The sequence below is a fragment of the Seriola dumerili genome, unplaced genomic scaffold (genome assembly GCF_002260705.1).
Source record: "Seriola dumerili isolate Sdu_G_001 unplaced genomic scaffold, Sdu_1.0 BDQW01000149.1, whole genome shotgun sequence".
In the NCBI taxonomy this organism is placed as follows: Eukaryota; Metazoa; Chordata; class Actinopteri; order Carangiformes; family Carangidae; genus Seriola; species Seriola dumerili.
In genome coordinates, this window is record NW_019174404.1 from 7,071,241 (window position 1) to 7,097,775 (window position 26,535).

A 26,535-nucleotide genomic window follows, 5' to 3' on the forward strand; every position below is an offset into this window, starting at 1 on the left:
GGAACATGGATGCAGGAAGCTACGGAGCCGGCTTCGGTGAGAATAAATCATTCATTTTTTCAGGGATGAAGCTACAAACAACTGTACTCAGTACATGTTATCATAGCATTTCTTTTAGAGGCTTCGTAATTAGCTGGCTGCGATTAAACCGAAGCAAGTAAAGCCAGGCAGTTTTCCGTTTGTGTAGGAAGAGTTAGCTAGCTAGTTAGCTGCGGCTTTTCTAGCTAACATCATTTTTCATTTTTAGCGGCCTTGAGTTTGCAAACTCTTGAAGAGCTCTTTGTGTGAATGTGACGGACATTAAAGCCTTTTAGACCATTAAAACCTTAGCATGTGATAAAGTTAGCCTTTAGCTCATGGTTAGCGCTCTGAGGATTGTCAGTCAAACAGTCCGGATGTCCAGACTGAGGAGACACGCTGAAGCTTCTCATTGGACAGAGACTATCGAGCTGTTTGTTTATATTCTGTTGTAAAATACACTAACCTATCTGTAAGGCCATGATGTCGTGACTAAGGCCTCTTCCTCTTCATCATTCCAGCCTTTCTGCACTTTATATCCCATAACAAGATACGGACTTTGTCTAGACTCATGATTATTTGTTATTTGAAACCTAGGGCAGAAATTGCCTCTTGAGTCCCTCCCATTCTCTCTCTCGTTGTATGACCCTGTTACCTCGAAATTTCCATCAACTATATTAAGCTAATGCAGTCTACAGTCCTGCAATAAATCCTTCATTCATGAAGGTTATAATGCTCAGTTTGTTTGTTTACTCCATGGTGATTTTGGAGGATGTAGTCTGTGGTGATGTTGAACTGCATTGCGTTATTTTGACAGTTGTTCCTTTTGTTTTGTCCACTCTCATTCAAATCATTAAGGGTAGGCTAAACAACAGACACACTTATTTGTATGACACAATATTTATTGCAGGACTGTTGTATATGCACCATATGAGCACAATATAAACTTAAATTATCAATGTCTTAAATTGAGCAGAAACAATTGATTAGATGATAGATGGAGAATTACTAGGCAATTATTTTGATGATTGATTAAGAGTTTTCCTTTTTTTCTGAAAAATGCCAAAAATCATGGGCTCCATCTTCTCTGTTATCATGATTTTTTCTTCTCTGCTTTTTATATTATTGTAAAGTGAATACCTTTGGGTTTTGGACTGTTGGTTAAAATGCAGGTTGGATTTTTGACTATGTTACTATATGTTTTGACTATCTTAAGGCTATAGGAAATTGGGATTTGAAAAAACAACTCTACAAGACATGTACTCAACATCATGGAATTAATTAAGGCCCACATTCACTGATATCATACTTAAATGTTGTAAATTTGCAGTTTACTTTACAGATCCTGTACTTTCCTATAATTTCATACTGTATATAACTGTCACTATCACAGAAATGTTCCTGGAAAGCCCTGTTTAATTTTGTTCAAACTAGGGAAATTTTGAGAAAGTGTTCAATTAATTAGTCAATGCACAGACAAACACAGCATAATGCACTGTGCAAAAGTTTTAGACACTAGATATTTAGATACATATCCATCACGTAATACCATTAGGAGGCGTCTGATTGGTCCCAAATTAATTCTTTAGCATAATAGCAACATCAAACATACAGCCAGAGTCATAAAGTCAGGGTCAGAGACGGTTAGAAAACCAGACTTCAGACAGTGTAGATCCAGCTGAGAAAGATTGTACTTCTTACCTTGCATCATACGGCATGTCAGAAGCATCTCTGGTGATCAGATGTTGAGTCCCACTTTGTTCTATCTGTGGAAACTCAGCCCACTGCTAAATATACAAACATGCGCATTCAGGTGGACGTACAGCAAGAGAAGACAATTTGGCACTTTTTCTTGGCTAAAGGCTTCAAAACTGTGTTTGAGTTGTTTAGCAAGCTAACAGTATCCTACTGTGTTTGGCAAGTTTGTCATGTTTGGAGGTACTTCTGAAATCAGTACCACAATGTTGATAAGGTTATTTTTTGATATCTATATATATATATATTGATATGTACAAATGACAAATGTAAGCAAGATCATGCAGAAAATAATCTCAGTGATATTTGAAGCAGTTAAATGTGTCTGTGTGTATTATATGACTCCAAGCACTTTTGTAGAAAGTAACAAATTTTGTTAATTTTTAATTATCACTCGTCTGAAATCAATGATTTGCACAACAGAAATGTGCAGAATGATAACATGATATGATCATATCATAATGATTTGATTCTGAAGACTTGATCTCTCAGTATTGTCAGTGATCTGCGCTCACATAACACTACATAAGTGGCAACCTGACTCAGTTCCCTCAGTGTGCTTTGGGTACAATCATGCCTGCATTTTAGATGTCCATGTGTCAGCCAAGATGCTTTTGGTGCCATATATAGCCAGGATTTGAGCAGATTCATCATCTCATTTGACTCTTCCGCCCACCTAATGTCTCCAACCGCTGTTTTCCCAGGCTTGGGCTTGAGGACGTGGCTTCTGTCGGTCCTGCTGCTGTCACTGTTCTCTGCGGTTTCTGCGGGTGCAGACTCCAAAGCTGTCACCACCACCCTCACAACCAAATGGGCTGATACTCCTCTGCTGCTGGAGGCCAGGTACAACACTGCACTGCTCAACAGTACAGTAGCAGCCACTAAGCTGTTATATGTCTGACATTAAATTTCAGAAGCAGAGAATAGATAAATCAGTGTCCCGAGGGCAGGAAGGGTCATTACTGAGACTGTCTTCTAAATGAGTTTAAGGCTCAGTCTCACTGATGTGTCCTTGAGAAATATGCTGAATATTTACAGCCTTCAGATGCTGTACTGTTGACTGTAGCTGACCCCGTGTTCTGACTTTGGCGAGCAAAATGAAAACCTTTCTATAGCAAAAAATTTAACTTTTAACACTTTACAAACAGTACAATACAATACACACTGTGTCATACATGCACATCTTATGAAGCTGCCACCTCATCTTCTTCTTCCTCAGTGAGTTCCTGGCAGAGGAGAGCCAGGAGAAATTCTGGGACTTTGTTGAGGCCAATCAAAACATAGAAGGAGAGCATGATGGTAAAGTAAAGCTGCTTCAGCCTCTATAGACCACTTTTCACTTTTAGTCTCTGTGCTGTGTGCAGCTGAATTTATGATGTGTGTGCAAGCCTCTTGGCAGCAATTGCAGTGTCAGTGTTTTGGCCAAACACTTAGGCAAGCAATAGCATGATAGAATAGAGCTGCAAACTAAATTTTTGTTCTGTTCGTTTGTGTCTCTGCCTGTGTTAAAACAGTTGAACCATAAAACCTGTGACGGAGGTGATGAAGTAGTGTTGAAACAATCAAACAGAACCAGAGAAATCTTGTGAAATAACACAGCATTGATACATGACTTCTGTGTGCGCCTGTTGTCCTCACACAGACACAGATCAGGCCTACTATGACCTGATAGTGAAGAAAGCCAGTGCCTTGCTTAGCTCCGTCCAGGTGAACATGCTGAAGTTCGCCCTCTCCCTGAGAGCCTACTCTGCAACAGTACACTCCTTCCAACAGGTACCAGGAGGATGACTTAAATTTGTTTTTGAAGCCTTGTGCATGCATAAGGAGGAGATCATGTTCCTGTATGTATTTCTGAATGATCCCACTGTTTGTATTTTTAGATAGCGTCCACTGAGCCTCCTCCGTCTGGCTGCTCAGCTTTTTTCAGCGTCCATGGAGAGAAGACTTGTGATGCTGAAAGCTTGGCAGCATTGCTGAAAACTGCACCTGAGAGGTAATTAAAGACACTTCATACATAATTGTCATGAATCAGTAAAATAATTACTGATCTATGATGTCTCTCTCTCTCTTTAAGGCCGAAGCCATACCTGTTCAAAGGAGATCACAAATACCCAGGATCAAACCCAGATGCTCCTGTAGTCATCCTCTACGCTGAGTTTGGAAAACCAGATTTCCAGAGGCTTCACCAAGTCATATCATCCAAAGTCAGCGAAGGGCTGGTGACTTACGTCCTCCGCCATTACCTTGCTGTAGGTGTTACACACACTCTCAAAAACAAGATTAACTTGGTGTATGAATGTTGAATACAAATACAGTTCACAATACATAGTGACAAATCTGGATGAAAACTAAAGAATTTCACAAGCTTTTATGCATTGTTTCTATGTGGGAGCAGATTGCAGTTGAAATTATTAGTGGATTATTTGATTGACAGAAAATTAATTGACAACAATTTTGATAATTAATAATTTGAAAATATTTTAAGCGTTTACCAGTTCTAGTTTCATAAATGTGAATATTTGCTAGTTTTTTTTAGTTCTCCATGACAATAAACTCAATATTTGGAAGTTTTGGACTTTTCGTCAAACAAAACAAAAGCGATTGAGACCAGTGGGCGAGTTTAGGAAGTTGTGACAGATATTTTTTATTTTCTGATATTTTACGGACCACTAGAGTAATTGATCAATCAAGAGAGTAATTTGCAGTTTAATCAATAATGACATTTTTTTGTTGCCCTAAATTAGCATGATAAGGCATGACCAGTGGAAAAACTAAATTTCTAGGACTTAAAGTTTTAATTGAATCCACATATATATCAACATGCAAATGCACATTTTATGCATACATGATTTATTGTCTTGTTTATTTTTACCATACCATTCTCTCGCTCTAAAACTGTTGTCATAAAGGCTCGAGTAAGGCACTTAACTCCTCCTTGCTCCATTAGAGAGACACGGTTGTCCTCAAAAGAAGAATCTAGTGGTATTGAACAGCCCCCAGTTGGGAATATACTGTATTTATCTCTGTGTGAACATGAGGGAAGATGATGATTTAAAAGCACTTGTCTTTTCACTTATCCTCATCTTAAAAAAAAAAAAAAAACTTTGCAGTTTAATTGGGCTCCCTATTTACACCTAGGATGAAAAGTGCTTCTCCAATTTATCATTTTTTTCCCCTACAATTATGCTGAATTATTCCCACCATCTGTCCATTAAGCATGAAGTCCTGGGCACTGGAGTGGCTGTAACATTTAACGAGTTTTTGTTTTACTTCAAAGCTCAAGGGCCAATCAGGGGACAGTTAGTGTCTTCAGCACGTAGCTAGCAGCAGCTGGTTGTCTGTACTTGAAAGCTGTCGGAGTAGTCAGCATGCACATGTGTTTGTAGCTTTTTCTATTGTAAGTTAGATACATTTTTTTTCAACGGAGATTAAGATGAATACAAAAAAGTTAACAATAAAAGCCACTTGGAAAAACATTTTTTGCTGCTAACTTAGTCTGCTTCCTCAAGTGCTGTGTCAAGGCACATCGAAGGATACGACGCCCTCATATTAGGGATGCAGGCGACTTCTTCCTCTCATCTTATAACTATGTTTCCTCTTTGCCTCCAGAATCCAAGTGGAAAGAAAGTGTATCTGTCTGGGTATGGAGTGGAGTTGGCCATCAAAAGCCAGGAGTACAAGGCAAAGGACGACACACAAGTCCAAGGTGCGCACACTCACAAGAACACACGCTGTCAATACACACATGCCCATGATTGTGTAACCCCAGGGGAGTCCTGATGTGAATAACGAGTTAATTGATTGTGGTTTCAGGGGCGGAGGTGAACGCTACAGTGATCGGAGAGAATGATCCCGTGGACGAGGTCCAGGGATTCCTTTTTGGCAAACTCAAGTGAGTGGCTCCGTGTCAGGCCATGATAAAAATTCAAAGCTTGGATTATCTCCAGGAACTGCACCACACTCTCACTAGCCAGGATTTTTTCCTTCTTTTTTTCCCCTCCAGTTTCTTCCCTCAAAGCACTGACTGTAACCTTTTATCGCTGATAAACTAACCTGAAAATAAACTAATCTGTCTTTGAATCCGTGCACTCTCACTTAATTAGAAATTTGCTATTTAAGCATTCAGCAGAAGCACGTAAACGCTCTCTGTCTATATCTTTCTTAACAGGACGCTCTACCCGGAGCTAAAAGAACAGCTAAAAGAGTTGAGGAAACATTTAGTCGAAAGCACCAATGAAATGGCACCTCTCAAAGTCTGGCAAATGCAAGGTGAGTCTCCTTCCCAATTTCATTCTTCTTTTTTCCACCATTTTTTTCAGTTCTCATGTTTCTTACTGTAACATGATTGGAATTTTCGATACAAACAGGCCAAACAGAAAGTATCTGTTTCTGCATGTTGGTGTTACATCAGTTAGAAATTACTTCACAGACTGTTGACAGCATAGTAAAACAAATATGTAAAACAGACAGAGCCAAGGTCATGGCAGACTAACAAAAATAAACTGTGAAGCCCTCAGAGCATGCACCAAAGCTTAACACTTCCTCTGCTTACTGTTAACACCTGCAGGCATTATTTCTATCACTTAAATTTTAAGGGGATCGATTTTATGATCCTGTAAATATTCCCTCAGGACTAAAGCTGAGGTCTCTGCCCAGTAGTTTCATAGCAACAGCTCACAAAAGATAATTATCCAGAGGCAAAAGTCCCAGCTTCTCATCCCCATCAAAATGTAATCAATTGTCTCTTGACCTGAAGACCTTTTTGTCCTTACAATTTCATGGAAATGTGGAGTCACAGCATGTCTTACAGATACCTTGCTTAATTCATTAGCAAACTAACAATGACAAGGAGCAAAAACATTCTCTTCAGGCAAAATTTAGCTTGGATTCACTTGGGTTTTTAAATGTAACAGCATGCTTTCACACCTTACCAGTTTGGTTCTGTTCAAATGAACTCTGGTTTGATTATCAGTTTACTAAGATTCATGTGAAAGCTGTCAATCGAACACTCGGCGTGGACCAAACAACGGGACCCAGACCACTTGAACAGATGTGTCTTGGTCCAGATAAACCACAATATATAATGATAGTCGATATGTGATTTTAGAATTATTTTAATGCATCTGCTGATTGTTAACAGTTTCAAAAGCAATTTTTACAAGTAGCATACATATTTATTAAAGATTAAAAACATAAGTGTGTTGAGCTTCTGTCCTACTTTATTTATTTTGGCAGTTTCTCTATAAAAAGGAGAGAAACATGACCGCACAGTAACTATCCCTCCTAATATTTTGCAGTACATGATGACTGTTTTTGTTGCAGAAGCAGTCCCAAGTATTAATTTCCTTAGTGAATAATTTCTCTGTGAGAACTTTGTAACCACCAGAGAATAAATAATAATAAATAAACTGCAGTAAAATGCTGCTGATATTCTGTCAGTCAGTCACAATCGATTTTACCTTGTGGGTCCGATACTGTTGCACTTATGATGATGGTCACTAAAACTGTTGAATCAGTGATTGTCAGTCAGTATAACACCATGTTTATAGCTATAGGTTTGTTAATTAGAAGTAATTGTGAACAAGCATCAGACCACGGGTAAAAGGCAAGAATTGATCATTTTCTCCCTCGATCCTGACCAAATAAACCAAACTACATTGTGGATTAAGCTTTGATTTCCCTTTTGTGAAACTGCGTCACGCTTGATACACTGAATACTTTGAAAGTTAACTAATTCAAGTGGGAGACTTTGTATTCCCATTTATGTTGATTCAGTTGTTTCATTTGCTTGATTTATTTTCCCTATCCATTGATCATAAATAAATAAAAAGAAATTAATATTGGTGTCTTTTGCTTTTAACAGTGAGATCATTCCATTGGTGAATCAAACCTGCAGCAGAAAATTTATATGTCTAGTTCTGTAATCAATGACTGCGATCGATCAGTGTCCCCTTGATGCATCTGAGTAATAACATCAAGGAGATATGAGAGCATTTTCTCCTGTAACATAAAAGCATTATTGATTAGGGTTACATCATCTGATGAATCACAGACTTAATTGTATGTGCTTTTCAAATCTGACCATTTTTCTTACCCCACATATACCTGGAGCTAGTTTGTGTGGCCATTACTGGTGTATATGTGTTTTTGTTAAACTTACACAAAGATCCCTATTTCTTTCACTTGATGTGGTCAGGATACGAGCATGAGGCTGCTTTGATTGTGGTGAATAAAGGATGTGAGGGGATGAGAGATTCGGCTGAGCTCGACTGTCAGACTGTCATGTGGGCGTCTGTCTTTATCTTCTGCCCCGCTGGGGCTCATTAGCTCAGCCTGTTTATAAAGAGAGGGAGACCTCCAGGGGCTAATAATCACACAGGCTACAACACCATTACAGAGATGCTCACTGCATTGAAATAATCCTCACTACACATTCCCTTTCTTCGCACAGAAATGCTCTGTATTCACTTATACAGTATCTTATGTACGATGTTGTATGTAACAATATTCTAGACTATATTGTTAATCCTGCTTTAAAGGCTTTAATGCTGTAAGATAGTTTTAATTAATGCCTCAGATGTGAAGACAAGCATGTTAACATGAAATTATTTCCTAATTAATACGTTAATTAGCTTTACAGATGACCTTTTTTTCAGCCACGCTAGCAACATGGCTCTAGGGATGGCAGTGTCTGTATGTCAATCTGTAGATCCACCACTTTGGTTCAGAATGAAATTTCTAAACAACAGTCAGATGGAGTGCCGTGAAATTGCCATGTGCAGATATCCACGGTGCCCAGAGGCCAAATCCTAAGGACTTCAGTGAACTCCTGACTTTTCCTCTAGTGTCTCCGGCAGGTTCACATTTGTGATTTTCAATGAAAATTCCTCAACATCTATTGGAAGGATAGCCATGAAAGTTTGATACAGACATTCATGTCCTCCCACAAGATGAATTGTAATCACTTTGGTGATCCCCTGACTCTTCATAGACAACGTTAAAAGCTAGCTAGCAAAGGCCCATCCTGTCTCATAATACCATTTTGCAATAGTGAGTCGCTGTGGCGTCCAGTCTGCCCTCAGTTCAGCGTGAAAAGATTAGGAAGTAGATTTGCTCAGAGGAAGTATTTTAACCTATTGTCTTGTAAACGCAATGATGGCTGAAGCTCTTGTTAAGTGACTATCATCACCACCACCACCCAGTCCCGTCAAGAAACCACATTTGGCGGCAGTAAAAACTTACATGTAGCGTCTTTACGTTTATGACCAAAAAATTTGTGATATTCCCATTAGCCGTACTTTGTGGTTAGTGCTAACTGGCAAATGTTAATATGATGGAAGATGGAGAACATGATAAACATTATATCTCCATAACATCAGCATTTTAATATTGTCATTGTGTGCAATGCTAACATGCTGATGCGTTACAGCCTCACATAGCTGGTAGCATGGCTATAGACTAAATGAAAGTTGTTGAGTTCAGGATAATTTACAGTAATATTTGGTTGTTCAAGAACCTGATCTGGTTGTCAACCTGACCTGTTCCCTATTTCTTTTAAACTTCAATCTTCAGAAGCACAAGCCTTTAAAGATGTATTCATTGTGAGTTTATTCACAGTACAGACTGAGAAATGCTCACACTGCTTTTATTTTGTTGAAACTTTCTCTCTTCGTGTTCTCTTTCTCTGTACCCTCTTGTGTGTTTCCTCTCTGCTTTTGTCCACTCATCTCTTTCCCATATTTTTTTGCCCTCTTTGCCTACCTCCCCATCCTCCCACGATTTCTTTTATAGATCTGAGTTTCCAGACAGCAGCTCGCATTCTTGCTGCTCCCGCTGTTGATGCCCTCAATGTTATGAAAGACCTCAGTCAGAACTTCCCCACCAAAGCCAGGTAAAGAATAAACACACAAATAAAAAGTAGCTACTGTAACAGGTTTGGGTTTATGCAGATATTGACTAGTCTGCAGTTTTACAGTTCACTCTGCTCTTCTCCCCTCGCAGGTCCATCACTAAAACAGTGGTCAACTCTGAGATCCGTAAAGAGATCGGAGAGAATCAGAAGGTACGTGTTTGTTTGCCCACTCATCACTTTCATTTATCAATTCTCTTTATCTTCTTTCACTCTTTTTTTCCCCTAAAACACCAAGGCAGACCTTATCCTGTGTTTTCCTGAATATCCAACCTCCCTACTCCGTCAGTGGCCCTCAGCCCCAAGCCCATTCATTTTTTACTGAAGATGTAAATCTTTAATAATGGGCCACAGATATATTGTTTAATTAAAAGAAAAGGCTAAATAATGTCCTGAAGTAGCAGGGCTCTGTAGTTTTTATTAAGCATCGCTTAAACTGGAGGAAGTACTGCATTTGTAGGGAACTATTATAGGCTATGAATTTAGTATTCTAGTATTTGCAGCATAGTGACATTGTGTATGTGACTCCAAATAAACAACTGCCCATGTTGATGGTGATGTCACCCAGTGCAATGGTGTGGCACATTTATCATTATTAATCATTATTTATGTGTGAATGAAGCTTAAAGGCACTGAGCCATGTGAGCTACATCAGAGTGTGGCTTCACAGACAATACTTATTAGTAGGATCAATACATGATTGGTTTTATCCTTGCTAATGGGATTTGCCAGGCTTATCCTTTAAAATCTAATCACCTTGTTGTCATATGACATGTTGGAAGATAGGCAGAAAGAAGTTGGAGTTCATGCTTGTCTGTGATTCATGATCAATACACATTTACATTTACATACTTTTTTTTTTTTTTTTTTAATTGCTGTGCTAAATGTTTTGTATGTTATGTTATGTTTAGAAAACTATACTTTATACATAAATATCAATATTGGTCTCTAAAAAGCACAGATTTCCCGCTCATGACAGCTGCTTGACCTCTTCATCCTCTAATTCCCCTGTCGCTTGGTTCTCCAGCATGCCAGTATTCTTACCTTCCTGCTGACTGTATTCTTGAGTGGTCAGGGATGATTTAGGTTTAGCTGTTTACCAGTCTAATCCAATAAAGGAGAAAAATAAAGAAAAACAGATAGCATTATTGCATACAGCCACGAACACAGTCCCTCAGCCGCTTAGCCTTCATCTGTTGGGAAATATCTCAAAATGAAAACTGCCCTTCCTGTTTTTATTTTGTTCCTCTCACCTTTTATTATGTGATAAATTGTAAACAACATCTGACTTGAAAAGCATTCAGTTCCTGACAATGTGTTTGGCTTTGCCCTGCTAATGGAATAGGTAATCACCCCTTTTTCTTGTCAAATGTTTTTTCACTCCCCATCCCTCCCTCCCTCCTGTCCCCCCTCCCTCTCTCTTCCTCCTCAAGCTGTGCTCACATTATCTTGGTGTGCAGACAGGAGTTTGGGTGGGTGGTGGGGGTGAGCAGCAAACGTCCTAATTACTGAATCGGTGATTCATTCGGCAGGCGCACTGAGTCCTGCAGCGAGGAAGGATTATTGATTGAAGTAGTTTGGACACATGCACTTGCACACAGACATTTCTCTCTCTCTCTCTGTCTCGCTCTCCCTCTCTCTGTATCTCTCTCTCTCTCTCTCTCTCTCTCACACACACACTCACACACACATACACACAGACACAGTTTAAGTGGGATGAACAATATTTGTGTTAATCATGTCTTGTTGTAATTGCAGTGTCTGGAGTATGATTAATCTGATGTCTTTGTCTTTCTGTAATGAGATTTGACTGCGCCAGAACGACTTTGAGCTTTCCTTTTGCCTGTGCAGACACACAAACACACACAGCTTCTCGCAGCCATGCACACACACACACATACACACATTCACACACCCTTTCTCTAATAATTAGATTTGTTTAGTGTGGGGTTTGATTGCTCTAAACAGACTGACTTTAAACAGAGCTGTCAGTGCTTGTTTGGAGCTGTCGACGTGCCTCGTTATGGCTTTTTGCTGACTGTTGCCTCTAGTTTTACAATATAATTGACTACGCCATGGCCAGCTTTGGCGTTACGTGCTGCACAGTGTGGTGATCTGCTCAGCTCAGTTGAATGGGGAGTTTTAGGGTTTGATGTGAACAGGATATTTAGTCATGTTGATGTTTCACTCTCTCTGTAGTTTTTCAAAGGGACTCTGGGCCTGCAGCCTGGGGACTCAGCCCTGTTCATTAATGGGCTTCACATAGATCTGGACACACAAGACATCTTCAGGTACACACATGCAATCAAAGCCATACATGCATACACAGTATATTATCCTTCAGCTACTAAGCCGTCTCACATTTTTGTTCTATTTCCAGCACAGAAATGCATTGCATCAATCTTTTGCAACCAACATAATCAAACTTTTATATTAAGTCCAGAGCTGCAATGATTAGTAACATTAGAAAATGAATCTGCAACCATTTTAATAATTGATTAAATGCTTAAACCAGTTTCAAGCAAGAATGTCAAATAATTGATGTTCCAGTGAATTTGCTGCCTACCATTATATTGAATTGGACAAAATTAGATTTTGGGCTCTTAGGAGTTGTGATTGATATTTTTCACATTTTTTTTTACTGATCAAACATTTCACCCAGTTTGACATACATTCTAACATAAAACACATGTTTACACGCTGACTAACCAATTGATACTCCATAATTAAATATTAGGTATAGACAAGATTCATCCTTTTGGGTTTTTACTGATTTTTACCAAAACTTAATCAGAATTTTTCAGTTTCAAACAACTGTTACCAGGATGTGACATGCAAAAGTCAGTCGGGAAGACCCTGACCGTACAGTAGTCTACAGTAAATAAGATCGTCTTGCAAACTGCCTGGCTCAGAAAAGTTGGAAGAATATGTACCAGAAAATTACAATAATAATAAGAATACAATAATAATTATGCAGTTATGTTCTGAGAGCCTAAGGTGATGATTGACAAACAGGATGTTCAATTCCAAATGATATGAAGACACAAAAGCAGCAAATCTAAGAAGCCACAACTGGGGAGTGTTTGGCTTTTTTAGTTGGTTAAATTATTGAAATGTAGGGCTGCTACAAACAGTTATTTCCTCATCGATTAGTCTGCAGATTATTTTCTTGATTAATCATTTAGTCTATAAAATGTTAAATAATTGTGGAAAAAATTGTGGTTTTCTCTAGCCTAGAGCGATGTCTTCAATTTCCTTCATTGTCTGAGCAACAATACAAAACCTGAAGATATTCTATTTACTCTCACATACAACAAAGAAAAGCGGCAAAACTCACATTTGAGAAGCTGAATCCAGACAATATTTGGCAGTTTTGCTTGAAAAATTACAGTTGCTGATTATTTTTCCATTGAATCACTAATGTTTTATTTGGTTAATTGTTTCACCGACAGAGCGTATGGTATTTCTAAAAAATCTGACCAGATTTTTATTTACATCAGATTTCTACCTGTTTCCTTAAGAATCAAAAGAAGCTCTGAACTAGATTTTTTTTTTTTTCTGATAAATGAAAATAATCTGTCTCATAATCATATTGTAACAGTCATATTGGTAGTTTAATGCGCTTACTCACACCTACACACACCTACTGTAGATGACTGAACACTGACTTACCTCTGTCCCTTCTTACCTGCAGTGTTTTTGAGGTGCTGCGCAGTGAGGCGAGGGTGATGGAGGGTCTGCGGTCCCTCCTCATCGAGACGCCCTACATCCATGACATCCTGAAGCTCAACGTCCAGCCATCTGACTCAGACTACGCCGTCGACATCCGCAATCCCGCCATCAGTGTAAGAAATCACCCACAACTAAATCTTCTCCCAACAGATGAGGAAAGTTAATGGGAAAAATGCCCAAAATGTCCTTGAACAATTAAGCTTAAGAAGGAAAAGTTTTAATAACAACAGTACAAATCTGATCAGGGATGAAGCTGTAGGAGACTGTGTTTGCAAACTCGCAAAAACTCTTAAAGGCTCTTATAAATATCAGCTTATGTTATAGCATTTTTCTGTAGTGTGGTTTATTTGATTTGTCAGTCAACAAAAAATTAGACCAAACTATTTTCATAAAGTAAATATGACAAATATTCCCTGGACTGTAATTTGGGCATTGTCAGGACTCCGGTTGTCAGTTGAACAGAACAAGCAATTTATGAAGATGGGAATTTGAGGCCTTGAACGCTATAAAAAAAAAAAAGTTACAGAATCACTAAAAGACGATGAAAGTAATTGTAACCTGTGGCCTTAGTTTTCCAGGCAGAAGCAGTCAAATGTGATTTCTTGTTGTCACTGATCTGCTGTTGGGCTCAGGCTGCCATTTCCATTTGAATTCCCTTTTGTTTGTTTTTTTTTAGTGGATCAACAACCTGGAGACAGACCACAGGTACAGCTCGTGGCCCTACAACGTGCAGGAACTGCTCAGACCAACCTTCCCCGGAGTCATCAGACAGATCCGCAAGAACTTTCACAATCTGGTATGCCCATGCCTGAGCAATGAATGCCTTATGAATCAAAATGGGTCTTAATCCTTGTGAGAAAATACCAGCGCCTGTTTTTTGTGTTTGTGTGCGTTGCAGGTGATCATTCTGGACCCAACTCAGGAGAATGCTGCTGAGCTGCTGAGTGTTGCAGAGATGTTTTATGCTAACAACATCCCACTCAGGTTGGTGTTTGTGTCATCAGGGAAGTGGTGGAGTGTAAATCTGTTTTTTTTTTCTAATGAATATATCACTTAAAACACAAAATAATAGCTTTTATTGCTCCACTAGTTCCTGCAAAAACAAGGAAAATCAAATAGAAGCTGGAGTCTTTTGGGATATGTAGTTAAAATCCATTTTAATTTAGGAGTTTTGTCAGGCAGCTTTGGGAGACCTTTGATACCTCCCTGCATGTGGTATCTTAGGATGGTCAGTTTGTTTGAATACTGATGAAGCAGACACCACACACCCTGCATTTTAGCTGTCCAATATACAAATCAGAGTTTGGTTTGGAAACTTATTTGCTCTCTGCTCGGGTTTTAGGATCGGGTTAGTGTTTGTGGTGTCAGTTGAAGATGACGTAGATGGTATGCAGGATGCGGGTGTGGCCCTGGTCCGTGCCTACAACTACATCAGTGATGAAGTGGACAGTCAGAGCGCTTTTGAAGCTGTCATCTCGGTGAGTCGACCTTTTACCATCACTGTAATGAAGAACTTAATGAGAAGAGCATTGCAAGCGTAGATAGTCTTGATTGTTGTCAAATAAAATACCTGTGTAGACCGGTTGTGTTTCTCTTAAACAATTTTGTCCTTCCCCTCCCATCTCCTTCTTTCCTTTCAGATGTTTAACCGGGTGCCCATTGGTGGACAGCTAAGTGTTGGGGATGTGGTGAAGGTGCTGGAGAAGAGGTTCCCCTACGTGGAGGTCAGCAGCGTCCTGGGAGCAGACTCCAGCTATGACAGCAACAGGAAGGTGAGCAGGGTTGAATGTGGCGTCGCTGTGCTGGATGCTTCCATTGTTTTGTGGGTATTATCAGTCAAAGCCAACACCATTACCTTTTCATAAGTAATTTTTTATACTGTGATAAAAATTCTTGATTTTTATGAGGGAAATGTCTCACACACACATAGGCAGCTAACTCTCAGCAAGAAAGGGAATACATGTATTTTATCCCTTTAAAATGAGAGCAATGAATAGTATAATTAGGATTGGAGACAAAAGCTAAATTATAGGCAACAGTGACCAAGTATGTTTTGGATTGAAACATGGGCAATGTCGTACAGTGTTTAAGATTATAGATGTTTATTCCAAATATGTGTAGTTTCAAAGAAAAATGCAGCTTCTTATATACTGATCCTATAAACTGTCAGCAGACTCATTTCAGTGTGTTTGAAGATTCATATGGTGAAAACATATCAGAAGTGAGTATTTGTAGACATGAAATAGGATTTTAAAATCAATTCTTTGAGCCAAAGCAGAGACTTGAGAGCAGGTGTTACGTGCTCATTTTTTGATTTTGTTTGAACTCTGGCAGATTCGTTTTAGACAAGATGCAGTTGCCTTGAGTCTTTTGGGGTTTACCTGACACTGTTAGAAATGTCAAACCTACATAAGCCTGGATTAGCTTCTCTAGGTCCTGCTAAGACACAGGTGCTCAGCTGTATTTTTGAGACTCATGCAAATTGAAGTAATACCTCTTTATGTCTCATCTACTAGGACGGCCGGGCGTACTATGAGCAGACAGGAGTGGGCCCCTTGCCTGTGGTCATGTACAACGGCATACCGTACCAGCGTGAGCAGCTGGACCCGGACGAACTGGAGACCATCACCATGCAAAAGATCCTGGAGACCACCTCCTTCTACCAGAGAGCCGTCTACCTGGTCAGTCAACACACACACTTTGATTTACAGTCACTGTGAGACAGTGAGCTTAAGTGAGATTTTGTTTTCAGTGAGGCTTGTATTTGATGGCTGAGACTGTTTCTTTCTATTCATCTTCAAAGCAAAATCATTTCTCACTGCAGATGAGTCAAAATCAAAACATCACTCTGTGCAGACAGATGTGCATGTTTGAAGAGAGTTTAATTTACTTTGCATACATGCTGTAATGCATTTAGTTCTTTATTGATATTCTTTATGTGCTTATATGTAGATATATTCTGAATGTGCACAATTTAACAACAGAAATTAGTTTAATCTCATCAAATAAGACTAGAACAGGTTACGTATTCACTGATAGTAAATTTGTGACTTTGCAGACACTGGTAATACCAGTCAGGGTATTCATTTGTGGTGTTTTGTTTTGTAATTTGCTTAGTCTACTACAAAATAGAGTTCAATTTAAAGAAAACTAAAAATTGAAAGGAAACGAGCAGAAGCGCTCTAGGGTTGTCAAGGACTGTTGTGATAAATAAAATAAATTGTCTTTTAGGCAGGATCTTTGTGAGCGTGCCATCTGTCATTCTCTCCTGTTTTAATGTCATTCCAACTCGCAGACAAGCCAGCTCTTTGAATTGGTTCTTTCAAAGGTTTTCGAAGGCATTAAGCGTAGTAGGCAGTGTTTAATTTGGTTGCTATGCCAGTGTTAGTGCTGAACAGGGTGTTAGTCATCACTCTTGTTTTATCCTTTTTAATGTTTAATCCAAACTTGTTGGAGGAAAACTTTTCAGTCGATACACAAGCATCAGTAACCGCAGCAGAAAAGCGATTAAACCTCGAGAGGGCTTTCTTAACTGTGGGGATGAAAGGAAGGCAGACAAGGACCTCCTGCATCACTGTCGGGTCTGCAGTAACAGTGAAGAATGTCCTCTGTCAATTTTGTCCTTTTACATCCTGAATCTTTGTTCATGCATCTCGCAGGGTGAACTGGCCACAGATCACGATGTCGTGGACTTCATCATGAACCAGGCCAACGTTGTTCCTCGCATCAACCCTAGAGTGCTGTCCACAAGCAGAACATACCTGGACCTGTCCGATACCAGTGAGTACACAGTAGGGATGTAAAGGAATATGAAGACATTATCTGAAAACACACTAACAGTCCATGATATCTAAAGTTAGTATCTGAAATTTTGCTGCAGTATTAATTTTTTAGACATTAAGTGAGGTTTGTCCTCAAAAAGCTCTATTTTTTTTCACAAGAATAGTGGTGCAGTGCAGGATAACGCTTGACTGATGTTGCACAAGAGTTATTTTTACATAATGATCCGACACTGAAGCCTGGCACCTTGAAGACTTGACAGCAGGCTAGAAAGTGACAAGCTGAAGTTGGGGACTCTCTCAAAAGTGAATGGAAAATGGCTGCAGAGCTTTTCAGATTTTTGGCATTATCTTATGTTTTTACCCTCAAACACTTCAGACCAACTTAATTTTCACTGTGTGAATGCCCTGCCAATGTACACTATACATTTGAATAAAGACATTTTTGTGTCATAAGCAGATACGGATAGTAGCTTAACATTGCACACCTAGTAAACATTTACATGTATACACTCTGCAGTGTAAAAAGATATTATCTTCATTCCTCTTTTTTTTTTTCCTCCTTACAGATAACTACTTTGTGGATGATTATGCTCGCTTCTCAACTCTGGACACCAAAGAGAAGAGCACTGCTGTGGCCAACAGCATGAACTACATGACTAAGAAAGGTAAGAGTATGCAGGAGAGTCTCATGTGATAACTGGTCACATAAATACAAACACTGAATGAAAGAGGATGTTTGTTGTTTCCCGTGAAGATAATTTGATCTTCAAGCCTAAACTCTCTTCATGTATTCTCCTTCTGTCCTCTCCTCCTCCTCTTATTCATGTGTTTTAAAAATGTCCCTGCATCAGGGATGACCACCACCAACAGGCATGGTAATCACCCCTTTCCTCCATGTTATTCCCTCTCCTCCTCACTTGCTCTTTTTTTCTGTTTTCTGTGAACAACATTGCTGGCAGTGTTCAAATGTGTTTGTGAATCCACCACCACCACCACCACCACCACTCCATCTGTGTTGCATTTCTCAGAGGACATAAATGACTAATTTATGCATGTGATGATTGTGTATTAGGGTCTGAAGTATAAGTACTAAAAAAAAATTGTTCATGTAAGTGCTTATTAAGTTCTAACATCATTTCTTTCATCTTTCTGAAGGAGAGCATGACAGTTCATTATGCATCACTTGTAGCTGCATGGAGAATGTAATGCTGAAATGATTTGATGTTTGGAAGTGACGAAAGTTTGAAGATTTGAAGTAGAGAAGAACAAGAACATAGTTAATTTTTTATAGTATGTTTGTGTCTTGCAGCCCTGTACGCTACCCATGTACATTTGTGTCTGATTTACCAAACTCTTCACAAATCCAGCTCATCTCCTTTGCCCTCAAGTTGAACTGTGTAGCATCATTATCGTGACCACCTGCCTTTCTTCTGTCATTGTCAGATGATGGCTACATCCGTCCCGTGACCTTCTGGGTGGTCGGAGACTTTGACAAGCCCTCCGGACGACAGCTACTTTATGATGCCATCAGACACATGGTACAAATTGTATTTAAAAACCAAAAGATCACTTTAAGTAATAGTCCGGCATTGTGTGAAATATGCTTTTGATGAGAAGATCGATACCATGCTCATATCTGTGTGTTTAATATGAAGCTACAGCCAACAGCCCGCTAGATTAGCTTAGCATAAATAATGAAAACAGGGGGGAAACGGCTAACCTGGCTCTGTCCAAAGGCAACAAAATCTTCCTACCAGCACCTATATAGCTGTTACCTTAAGAAGACTAGGTGTACAGTAGGAAATGTAGAACGCTTATATGTCATTAGGTTCTTTAAAGATTAAGCACAGGTTCAGTCATTTTTCTTTTCACCAGAAATGAATTTGGTAACTTCAGCTGTGTCATTTTTCCTCTCACTTGCTCTACAATAGAAAACCAGCAACAATGTCCGACTGGGGATGATCAACAACCCATCAGCCGGTCCGTCTGCTGAGACAAGCCATGTTGCACGAGCGATCTGGGTTGCCATGCAGACGCAATCTGCCAACAATGCCAAGAACTTCATCACTAAAATGGCTAAAGAAGAGACCGCCACAGCCCTGCAGAAGGGCATTGACATCCGAGAGTTCGCTGTCGGGGTGAGGGGAGATGGACAACTTTTCTGTACAAGATCACGATGCAAAATTGTTATCCTTCCTTCTGTTGTTATTGTTCGAACTCTCTGCCCTTGTTAAGCCTTGTGAGTGTGTATTTTTACTCTTAATTTCCCCTTTTATCGACTGCCTACAAGTTATCTATTTTTCCTTCAGGGTATGGATGTGTCATTGTTCAAGGAAGCATATGATGGTCCAAAATTTGATTTCCTGCTCTCCCACGCTGCGTACTGCCGAGACGTGCTCAAACTGAAGAGAGGACAGAGAGCAGTTATCAGCAACGGAAGAGTGAGTCACAATCTTGTTTCCTATCATTGACAGAACTTTAAACCTGAACTAAGATATAAGGACATCATGAAGAAATATGTATGTGTGTAAATGTGTGCATTTTCCTACAATTACTGTAGCTTTTCAATCAATACTTTTGTTTCTTATTTTCAGATCATAGGGCCACTGGAGGAGGAGGAGGTGTTTAACCAGGATGACTTTCTGCTTTTGGAGAGCATTATCCTGAAGACGTCTGGAGAACGAATCAAAAGCAAAGTCCAGCAGTTTGGAATTGAGGAGGACAGGTATTTTATTTCATTTTCACAAGCTTAAATCCTCCCATGCTCCTTCAGGAAACCCACAAAGTAATATTTTCAGATTGTGTTGAGTTTTGTGAGTTAACGCGGGGTGTCTTTCTCTCAGGGCCAGCGACCTTGTGATGAAGGTGGATGCTTTGCTCTCCTCTCAGCCCAAAGGAGAAGCCCGGGTAGAATATGACTTTGCTGACGACCGCTACAGGTAGTTGGAATAGGAATATTTGCACACAATTCAGACCCGCAGGTCACTTTTATTTCCCGGGAGAGGATGAGCAGTGAATGTTTAAAAGTTAGTTTTCCTCCAGGGTGATTTTGCAGCATGTCACATTATTTTTTAATGCTTTAAAAAAATGTCAGTCCAATATTTTGAATAAGACTTTCTTAGAGAAATATAAATGGCTTGTGTGCCATTTTTACATTAAAATTGATAGGAAAAACAAAATGGATTGTTAAAGTATTAGTATGTATTAATACGTCAGCAGAAAGAAAAACTTAAAAACACTGTTTACTAGACATGATCATTGATTTGCTGACTTTTGGCAGTGCTGTGAAGATCCGTCCTAAGGAGGGAAATGTGTACTTTGATGTTGTCGCCGTAGTGGATCCAGTAACCAGGGACGCACAGAAACTCGCTCCTCTGCTACTGGTATGGTGACTGTCGTCTGGATTATCCATTCTTTTTTCTGTCTCTTGGTCCATCTGATTTGTTTGACCTTTGTCCACATCTTATTTCTAACCTGTCTTTCTTGCCAACTCCTCCCCTCCTCATCATCAGGTTCTGAAGCAGCTGGTAAACGTCAACTTGCGGGTTTTCATGAACTGCCAATCCAAGCTGTCAGAAATGCCTCTGAAGAGGTGAGGACACAAACTGTTTCTGTGCAGAGTAAAGACTCAAACCACACATCCTAATTACACCAGTAATGCCTACCCACCATTATGCCTTTTTACCTGTGTTTTTCTGCTCATTTCAAGTTGGTCATTAAGCCAGTGAATTCCTTTTTTTAATTTTAAATGAAAGCTGAATCCTTAAAATATCATAATTCGGTATAACTCTGTTGTCACTTTGATCTTTTTCAGTGTCAGAACTTCAATTACAATATGGTCCAACTGCTCTATGAGCATCATTAGAAGTTTAAGGCTCATTAGTTTCTTTTTGGAAAATCCAGAAATATATCAGTATTTATTTTAATTATAAAAAAACAAGTGAAAATTTGCTTTGAATTCATTAGACTTTAAAAATATCACAGACTGTGCTCAGAGTCTCTACTTTAAATAATTTATTGTTTTTTAACTTATAGACTGTGTTGCATAATCACTGGTGATTAGTGTCCTCTTGCAGCAGGAAACATAAGTTCAGGATGTGTGGGGACATAGATTTAATTTTAAAATCCTTTTGAAAAATGTTTTAGATTTTGACAAAAGTGTTTTTTTCAGACCTTTCAAGCATATCATGTTATCTTCTTGGAATTGGATGGGTGGATTTAATCTACAGCAACACTTTTAGGACTTCTCTCTCTGGCCTTTTCCAGAGCTTTCACCTGTAATGTGCACATATAGTATGGTGAAAGCTCTGGAAAAAGCTAGGAAGTCAAGGTCAGTTATTAATGCTGGTGGTTAACATTTTAAGCCAGTCTGTTCCTTTTTAGAAACGCTGGTATTTTCTGAAAAAGTCAGTAAAAACTAACAATGATAATCATCCACTAAATGGTTGTTAAAGGCATGAAGACTCCTCCTGCACCTGCACTGAAAGTATAACTAGTTGTTGCTTGTGTAACAAGTGATTCCCCTGTGTTTTCTTCCAGTTTTTACCGTTATGTGTTGGAGCCGGAGGTGACATTTCAGACTGACAGTAGTTTCTCTCCTGGCCCCATGGCCAAGTTCCTTGATATGCCTCAATCTCCACTCTTCACCTTGAACCTCAACACTCCCGAGAGCTGGATGGTCGAGTCTGTGCACACTCGATACGACCTGGACAACATCTACCTGGAGGAGGTATAGAAACTCTGGGTTTCTGGGTTCAATCGAGATCTGTAGTGGTGAAATATTTAAAGGTGTTTCTCCAAGAGTTTTTTGTTTTACCCATTTCCAGCAATAAACTCGGTCAGTGTTTAAACACTGATTCCATGTACATGGCCCCCTTACTTAGATTTCTGGATACCGACTTCAGTATTCCACTTTGCCTTTTGTCTTTGCCTCCTGTTGGACACACAGTCGTCCCAATATCTGTGATCTCTTAAAATGTTCCCCACTAACATTTCTTCCATTTTTGCTTATGTGCTGAAGATTTTGGAGAGTTTTCTCCTCTCATCCTGACAACCTTGGGTTTATTCAGGAACCTTTGTTTATTAGTGTCTGCAAAGACAGTGGTTGTCGATATTGGGCTGCACGACATAAACTTTACTCAACTTGACTCCTCTGGTGATTGCAGGTGGAGAATATTGTAGCAGCAGAATACGAACTGGAGCATCTTTTGTTGGAAGGCCATTGTTTTGACGTCAGCTCAGGCCAGCCGCCGCGTGGGCTCCAGTTCACCCTGGGAACCGCCTCCGAGCCAGTCATCGTGGACACCATCGTCATGGCAAACCTGGTACGATATAGGTTCAAACTTTGATCCTCTCTTCTTAAAAAAAGTTGCTGAACCACAAACAACTTTGCCAACTGTTATAGTTTGTTAATATTTCTTAGTGCTTTCTTGGATGGTAAATGATGTATTCCTCCCTTTCTGTTTGGATTTAGCCTGTAGCCTGGATTTAGTCACAAACACTGTAAATGTCCTGTGTTCTTCTCTGTAGGGTTACTTTCAGCTCAAGGCCAACCCAGGTGCCTGGATCCTGAAGCTGAGGAAAGGACGCTCTGATGAAATCTACAAGATTTACAGGTGAGACAACGAGTTGGACAACCAGTTATATCGTGTCACAGTCTTAAAAACGTCTTATTAGTTTATAAATTCAGCCCACACTCCTACACTTGGATTTAAACATTAGTTGTAAACTTTCTGCTTTAATATTTTTCTTATCCTTTCGATCTTCATGTTGCAGCCACGATGGCACGGACTCTCCAGCAGACTCAGACGACATCGTAGTTGTGCTGAACAACTTCAAGAGCAGGATCATTAAAGTCAAGGTCAGTTCACCACTGATAAAGTGATGACTGTCTGGCACAACAGCCTGGAAACAGTGATAGGAATATGTCCTTCAACACATTTTGCTGATTTATTTTTTGTCCCCAACTAAATAAAAGCAAATCCAGGACGATGAGTGAGTGGCAACATTTCTCCTCCTCAATTTCTCAGCTCATAAATTTTGATGAGTAGAAGAGACTCCAGTCTGTGTTGAACCTTTTACATAATGCAGAACATATATACAGTAGGTGCATAAATGACATGGGTAAAATTACACATCTCAATGGGAATTTTATATATCTAAAGGGACAAATAAATGGAAAATGAAAACAGGTTTTGCCTCAGATTTTGTCTCAGTATTTTTTAATATATGTAGAATATTTTATGTGATCATAGCATCTAACATTGCTGTCTACCACGCTTTCGTTTTGGTACTACTACGAAGAGTTGCCAAAGTTTTCAAATCCAGCACATACGGCCTTTGATATGTCATCCTTGTACATAAATAAGAGTTTACATAACTCTTATCAGCTATTACAGATTCATATTGGCAAATCATGTCAAAACATGTCGTTCAAGTTCTCCATGTGCAGTGTAATCATAGCTGAAACTTTCCAGACGACTGCCATACAAAAATTACTTCTTGTTTAATTTGTTCATAACATTTAACAGCGTGTTGTTACTACTCTGATATCAAAGATGGTTGTCAGGCAGAACCAGTCCGACTAGTTTCTGTGCCAGAGATCAGACAGTCGCAAAATCTATGAATTTTATTTTACTATATTTTGTTAATTTTCAAATAAGACAAGTTTGGTCCATAAAATCAGGGCTGGATGACCTTTGTTTTCATGATATCCAGACAACATATACACATACATGTGTGCAAGCAAAAGTCAACAGTCACCAACACGTATGAAAAGAAATACACAATCACGTCATGTAAATTATTTTACCCCTTCATTTAAAATTAATTTTAAAAGAATCGTGACAAAGACATCTTTCCTATTGGTTTTTTCACTTACTGATTTTTAAAATTGTGTGTTGATCAGGTCCAGAAGAAACCAGACAAGTTCAACGAGGAGCTGCTGAGCGATGGGACTGAGGAGAGTGAGACAGGCTTCTGGAAATCTCTGACCAGGTACAACTTTGGTTTAAACTGACTGACACCTGCTCCACAAATTAGTGGATTTATCAGTTAGTTGATTAATGGAAATGTAATCATCAATGATTTTGGTCTTTTTTTTTTTTTTCTTTTTTTTTTTTAATGGCCAACTCTTTTTCAAAGCAAAAATGTCAAATATTCTTTGGTTCTGGCTTCTCAAATGTAAGACTTATCTAAAAAAAATTTCTGCATTTTACATCATTGTAAATTGAATATCTTTGGATTCTGAACCTTTGGTTTATCAATTGATCAATAACCAAAATAATTGTCAGTTGCAGCCCTAACAACAGCACATAAATACAAACATGTCTTTTGATTTATGCGATGAATGTGTTTTTGTATTTATTCTGTTAGAAATGTATAAACTGTCTAGTCACGTGTTTTATTTGTCTTTTGCCTTTCAGAGGGTTCACAGGTGGAGGAAAGATGGAGGAGCCGAAGCAGGAGAAAGACGATGTGATCAACATCTTCTCTGTGGCCTCGGGGCATCTGTATGAGAGGTTCCTCAGGTTTGTGTCAGAGATGTGACAGGACAAAGAAAATGGGATTGTCATATCAACCAAAATTCTCAAAAACTAGCATCTTAACTTCCTTTATTGACTTTTTTTAATTATTTTTTTTTAGTAGTTTTGTTCTCCCAGCTCTGTTGCAACCAGTCTTTTTATCGTTCTTCCCTTCTCAGGATTATGATGCTGTCAGTTCTGAAGAACACCAAAACTCCCGTCAAGTTCTGGTTCCTCAAGAACTACCTGTCCCCGACTTTCAAGGTAGGATTTTTCTTTCTTTCTTTTTTTCTTCACCGGTGTTGCTTGAAGAATCAGCTGGCATATCACCGTTAATGTGGAGATTTTCTCTTGACGGCTTTAGCTTTCTCTCTTCACACAGGAGTTGTGAAAATCAAGGTGAAAGATGCAACAGGGATGAGATTTTTTAATGCTCTGCTAGAGGAAAATCTCCTGATAAATGATCGGACTTCAGTGCTTTTCTTGGCTCACAGTTCCATTCCTCATTATCATTGATGTTCTCTTTTTACTATTTTCACTCTGGTTTTGGTTGTTAAGCCTCATGATCCTTCAGATATTCAGATACTGTATCAATGTATGAAGTCAGAAAGCAAAAATACACATTGATATCTGAAGACACTGATGAGTGATTTGGTTTTATAACCCAGATTCCCACTCAGCCCATTAACTAGAGGCTCCAGCAAGTGTTTCAGTTTGAAGGATTGTTTTGAATATCAACATAATGATATAGTCTACAGAGAGTTGTGCCTTCTGTTAACTGGTTGAAAAAAAAACAAAAAACTGGAATCCACCAAAGCATTTCAGTTCATTTCACTGTTTTAATTTAAAAGGAGAAAAACACATTATTCATCGTTTCTGTACATGTGCCAGTGTTAGCCAGTCTGATGATTTTCAGCCGCAGCCCTTTGAGTAGATGTGACAGGTTAAGAAACAGAAACGTAGGACAGCAGGACCGACAACAATGGCAACAAAATTAGCATTGTCCAGACAAAACACGAATCGTGTGGCAACAGGACACAAAACGGTGGAGCAATGACACAATAATAACAAATCTGTTGTGATAAACCAATATACAGTTTAATGTTACAGAAAGCATCAATATCCAACAAATTTAGCTTTAGGAATGTTAAATTACTTTTCATAGTTTGCATATTTCTCAACTTTTTGCATGACAGAATATGACTGTTACACTTTTTTTTTTTTTAATCAAAAAGCAGTAGTCAGATGCTACATCTGAAAAGTTTAACCTGCTTTACACCTGCATTCAGATAAAGATTCTTACCCTCAGTTGGTAGATATCAGACAGGTGTGTTTCTGTGTGTAATCATTTTTGCAGGAGTTCATCCCCCACATGGCCAAGGAATATGGTTTCCAGTACGAGCTGGTCCAATACAAGTGGCCTCGCTGGTTACACCAACAGACCGAGAAGCAGAGGATCATCTGGGGCTACAAGATCCTGTTCCTGGACGTGCTGTTTCCTCTCGCTGTCGACAAGATCCTGTTTGTGGACGCTGACCAGGTTAGCTCAGACGAAGCTGTACAAACACTGCTATCCAAACATTCAAATATTTGTTCCTTTGACTGTTCATATATCATAAGCTGATGATTTAAAGGGAACTAGATAAGGAAAATGTTGCACGTTGGTGTTGATGATTCTGATAGCGCCAAAGAAACTGTAACTCTTCAGGACTTTTATAAAGTTTATGGAAAATTTAGATCTGCTGCATGTGGCAATAGATTTTAGTTAATTCGCTCAGTCATGTCACATAGTGGGGCTTTTTGCAATGATCTAATC

General features: G+C 39.1%; 1 protein-coding gene across 1 annotated transcript in view; it reads left to right on the plus strand.

Annotated features, from left to right (window-relative positions):
- The window catches only part of uggt1 (UDP-glucose glycoprotein glucosyltransferase 1), a 30,038-nt gene continuing 3,503 nt past the window's right edge, over window positions 1–26,535 (plus strand). The window contains exons 1-35 of the mRNA XM_022750502.1: window positions 1–36; window positions 2,478–2,616; window positions 2,993–3,072; window positions 3,416–3,546; window positions 3,654–3,766; window positions 3,848–4,022; window positions 5,383–5,479; window positions 5,587–5,665; window positions 5,942–6,042; window positions 9,565–9,664; window positions 9,775–9,835; window positions 11,882–11,973; window positions 13,377–13,527; window positions 14,091–14,210; window positions 14,313–14,398; window positions 14,757–14,892; window positions 15,055–15,186; window positions 15,931–16,095; window positions 17,074–17,194; window positions 17,763–17,861; window positions 18,640–18,734; window positions 19,128–19,334; window positions 19,506–19,637; window positions 19,791–19,921; window positions 20,040–20,135; window positions 20,477–20,579; window positions 20,709–20,788; window positions 21,736–21,925; window positions 22,362–22,520; window positions 22,726–22,811; window positions 22,972–23,056; window positions 24,104–24,192; window positions 24,621–24,725; window positions 24,899–24,983; window positions 26,077–26,259. Of these exons, the coding sequence (XP_022606223.1) occupies window positions 6–36; window positions 2,478–2,616; window positions 2,993–3,072; window positions 3,416–3,546; window positions 3,654–3,766; window positions 3,848–4,022; window positions 5,383–5,479; window positions 5,587–5,665; window positions 5,942–6,042; window positions 9,565–9,664; window positions 9,775–9,835; window positions 11,882–11,973; window positions 13,377–13,527; window positions 14,091–14,210; window positions 14,313–14,398; window positions 14,757–14,892; window positions 15,055–15,186; window positions 15,931–16,095; window positions 17,074–17,194; window positions 17,763–17,861; window positions 18,640–18,734; window positions 19,128–19,334; window positions 19,506–19,637; window positions 19,791–19,921; window positions 20,040–20,135; window positions 20,477–20,579; window positions 20,709–20,788; window positions 21,736–21,925; window positions 22,362–22,520; window positions 22,726–22,811; window positions 22,972–23,056; window positions 24,104–24,192; window positions 24,621–24,725; window positions 24,899–24,983; window positions 26,077–26,259 (4,035 nt within the window). The 5' untranslated portion in view covers window positions 1–5. The remainder of the gene's footprint in view (window positions 37–2,477; window positions 2,617–2,992; window positions 3,073–3,415; window positions 3,547–3,653; window positions 3,767–3,847; window positions 4,023–5,382; window positions 5,480–5,586; window positions 5,666–5,941; window positions 6,043–9,564; window positions 9,665–9,774; window positions 9,836–11,881; window positions 11,974–13,376; window positions 13,528–14,090; window positions 14,211–14,312; window positions 14,399–14,756; window positions 14,893–15,054; window positions 15,187–15,930; window positions 16,096–17,073; window positions 17,195–17,762; window positions 17,862–18,639; window positions 18,735–19,127; window positions 19,335–19,505; window positions 19,638–19,790; window positions 19,922–20,039; window positions 20,136–20,476; window positions 20,580–20,708; window positions 20,789–21,735; window positions 21,926–22,361; window positions 22,521–22,725; window positions 22,812–22,971; window positions 23,057–24,103; window positions 24,193–24,620; window positions 24,726–24,898; window positions 24,984–26,076; window positions 26,260–26,535) is intronic.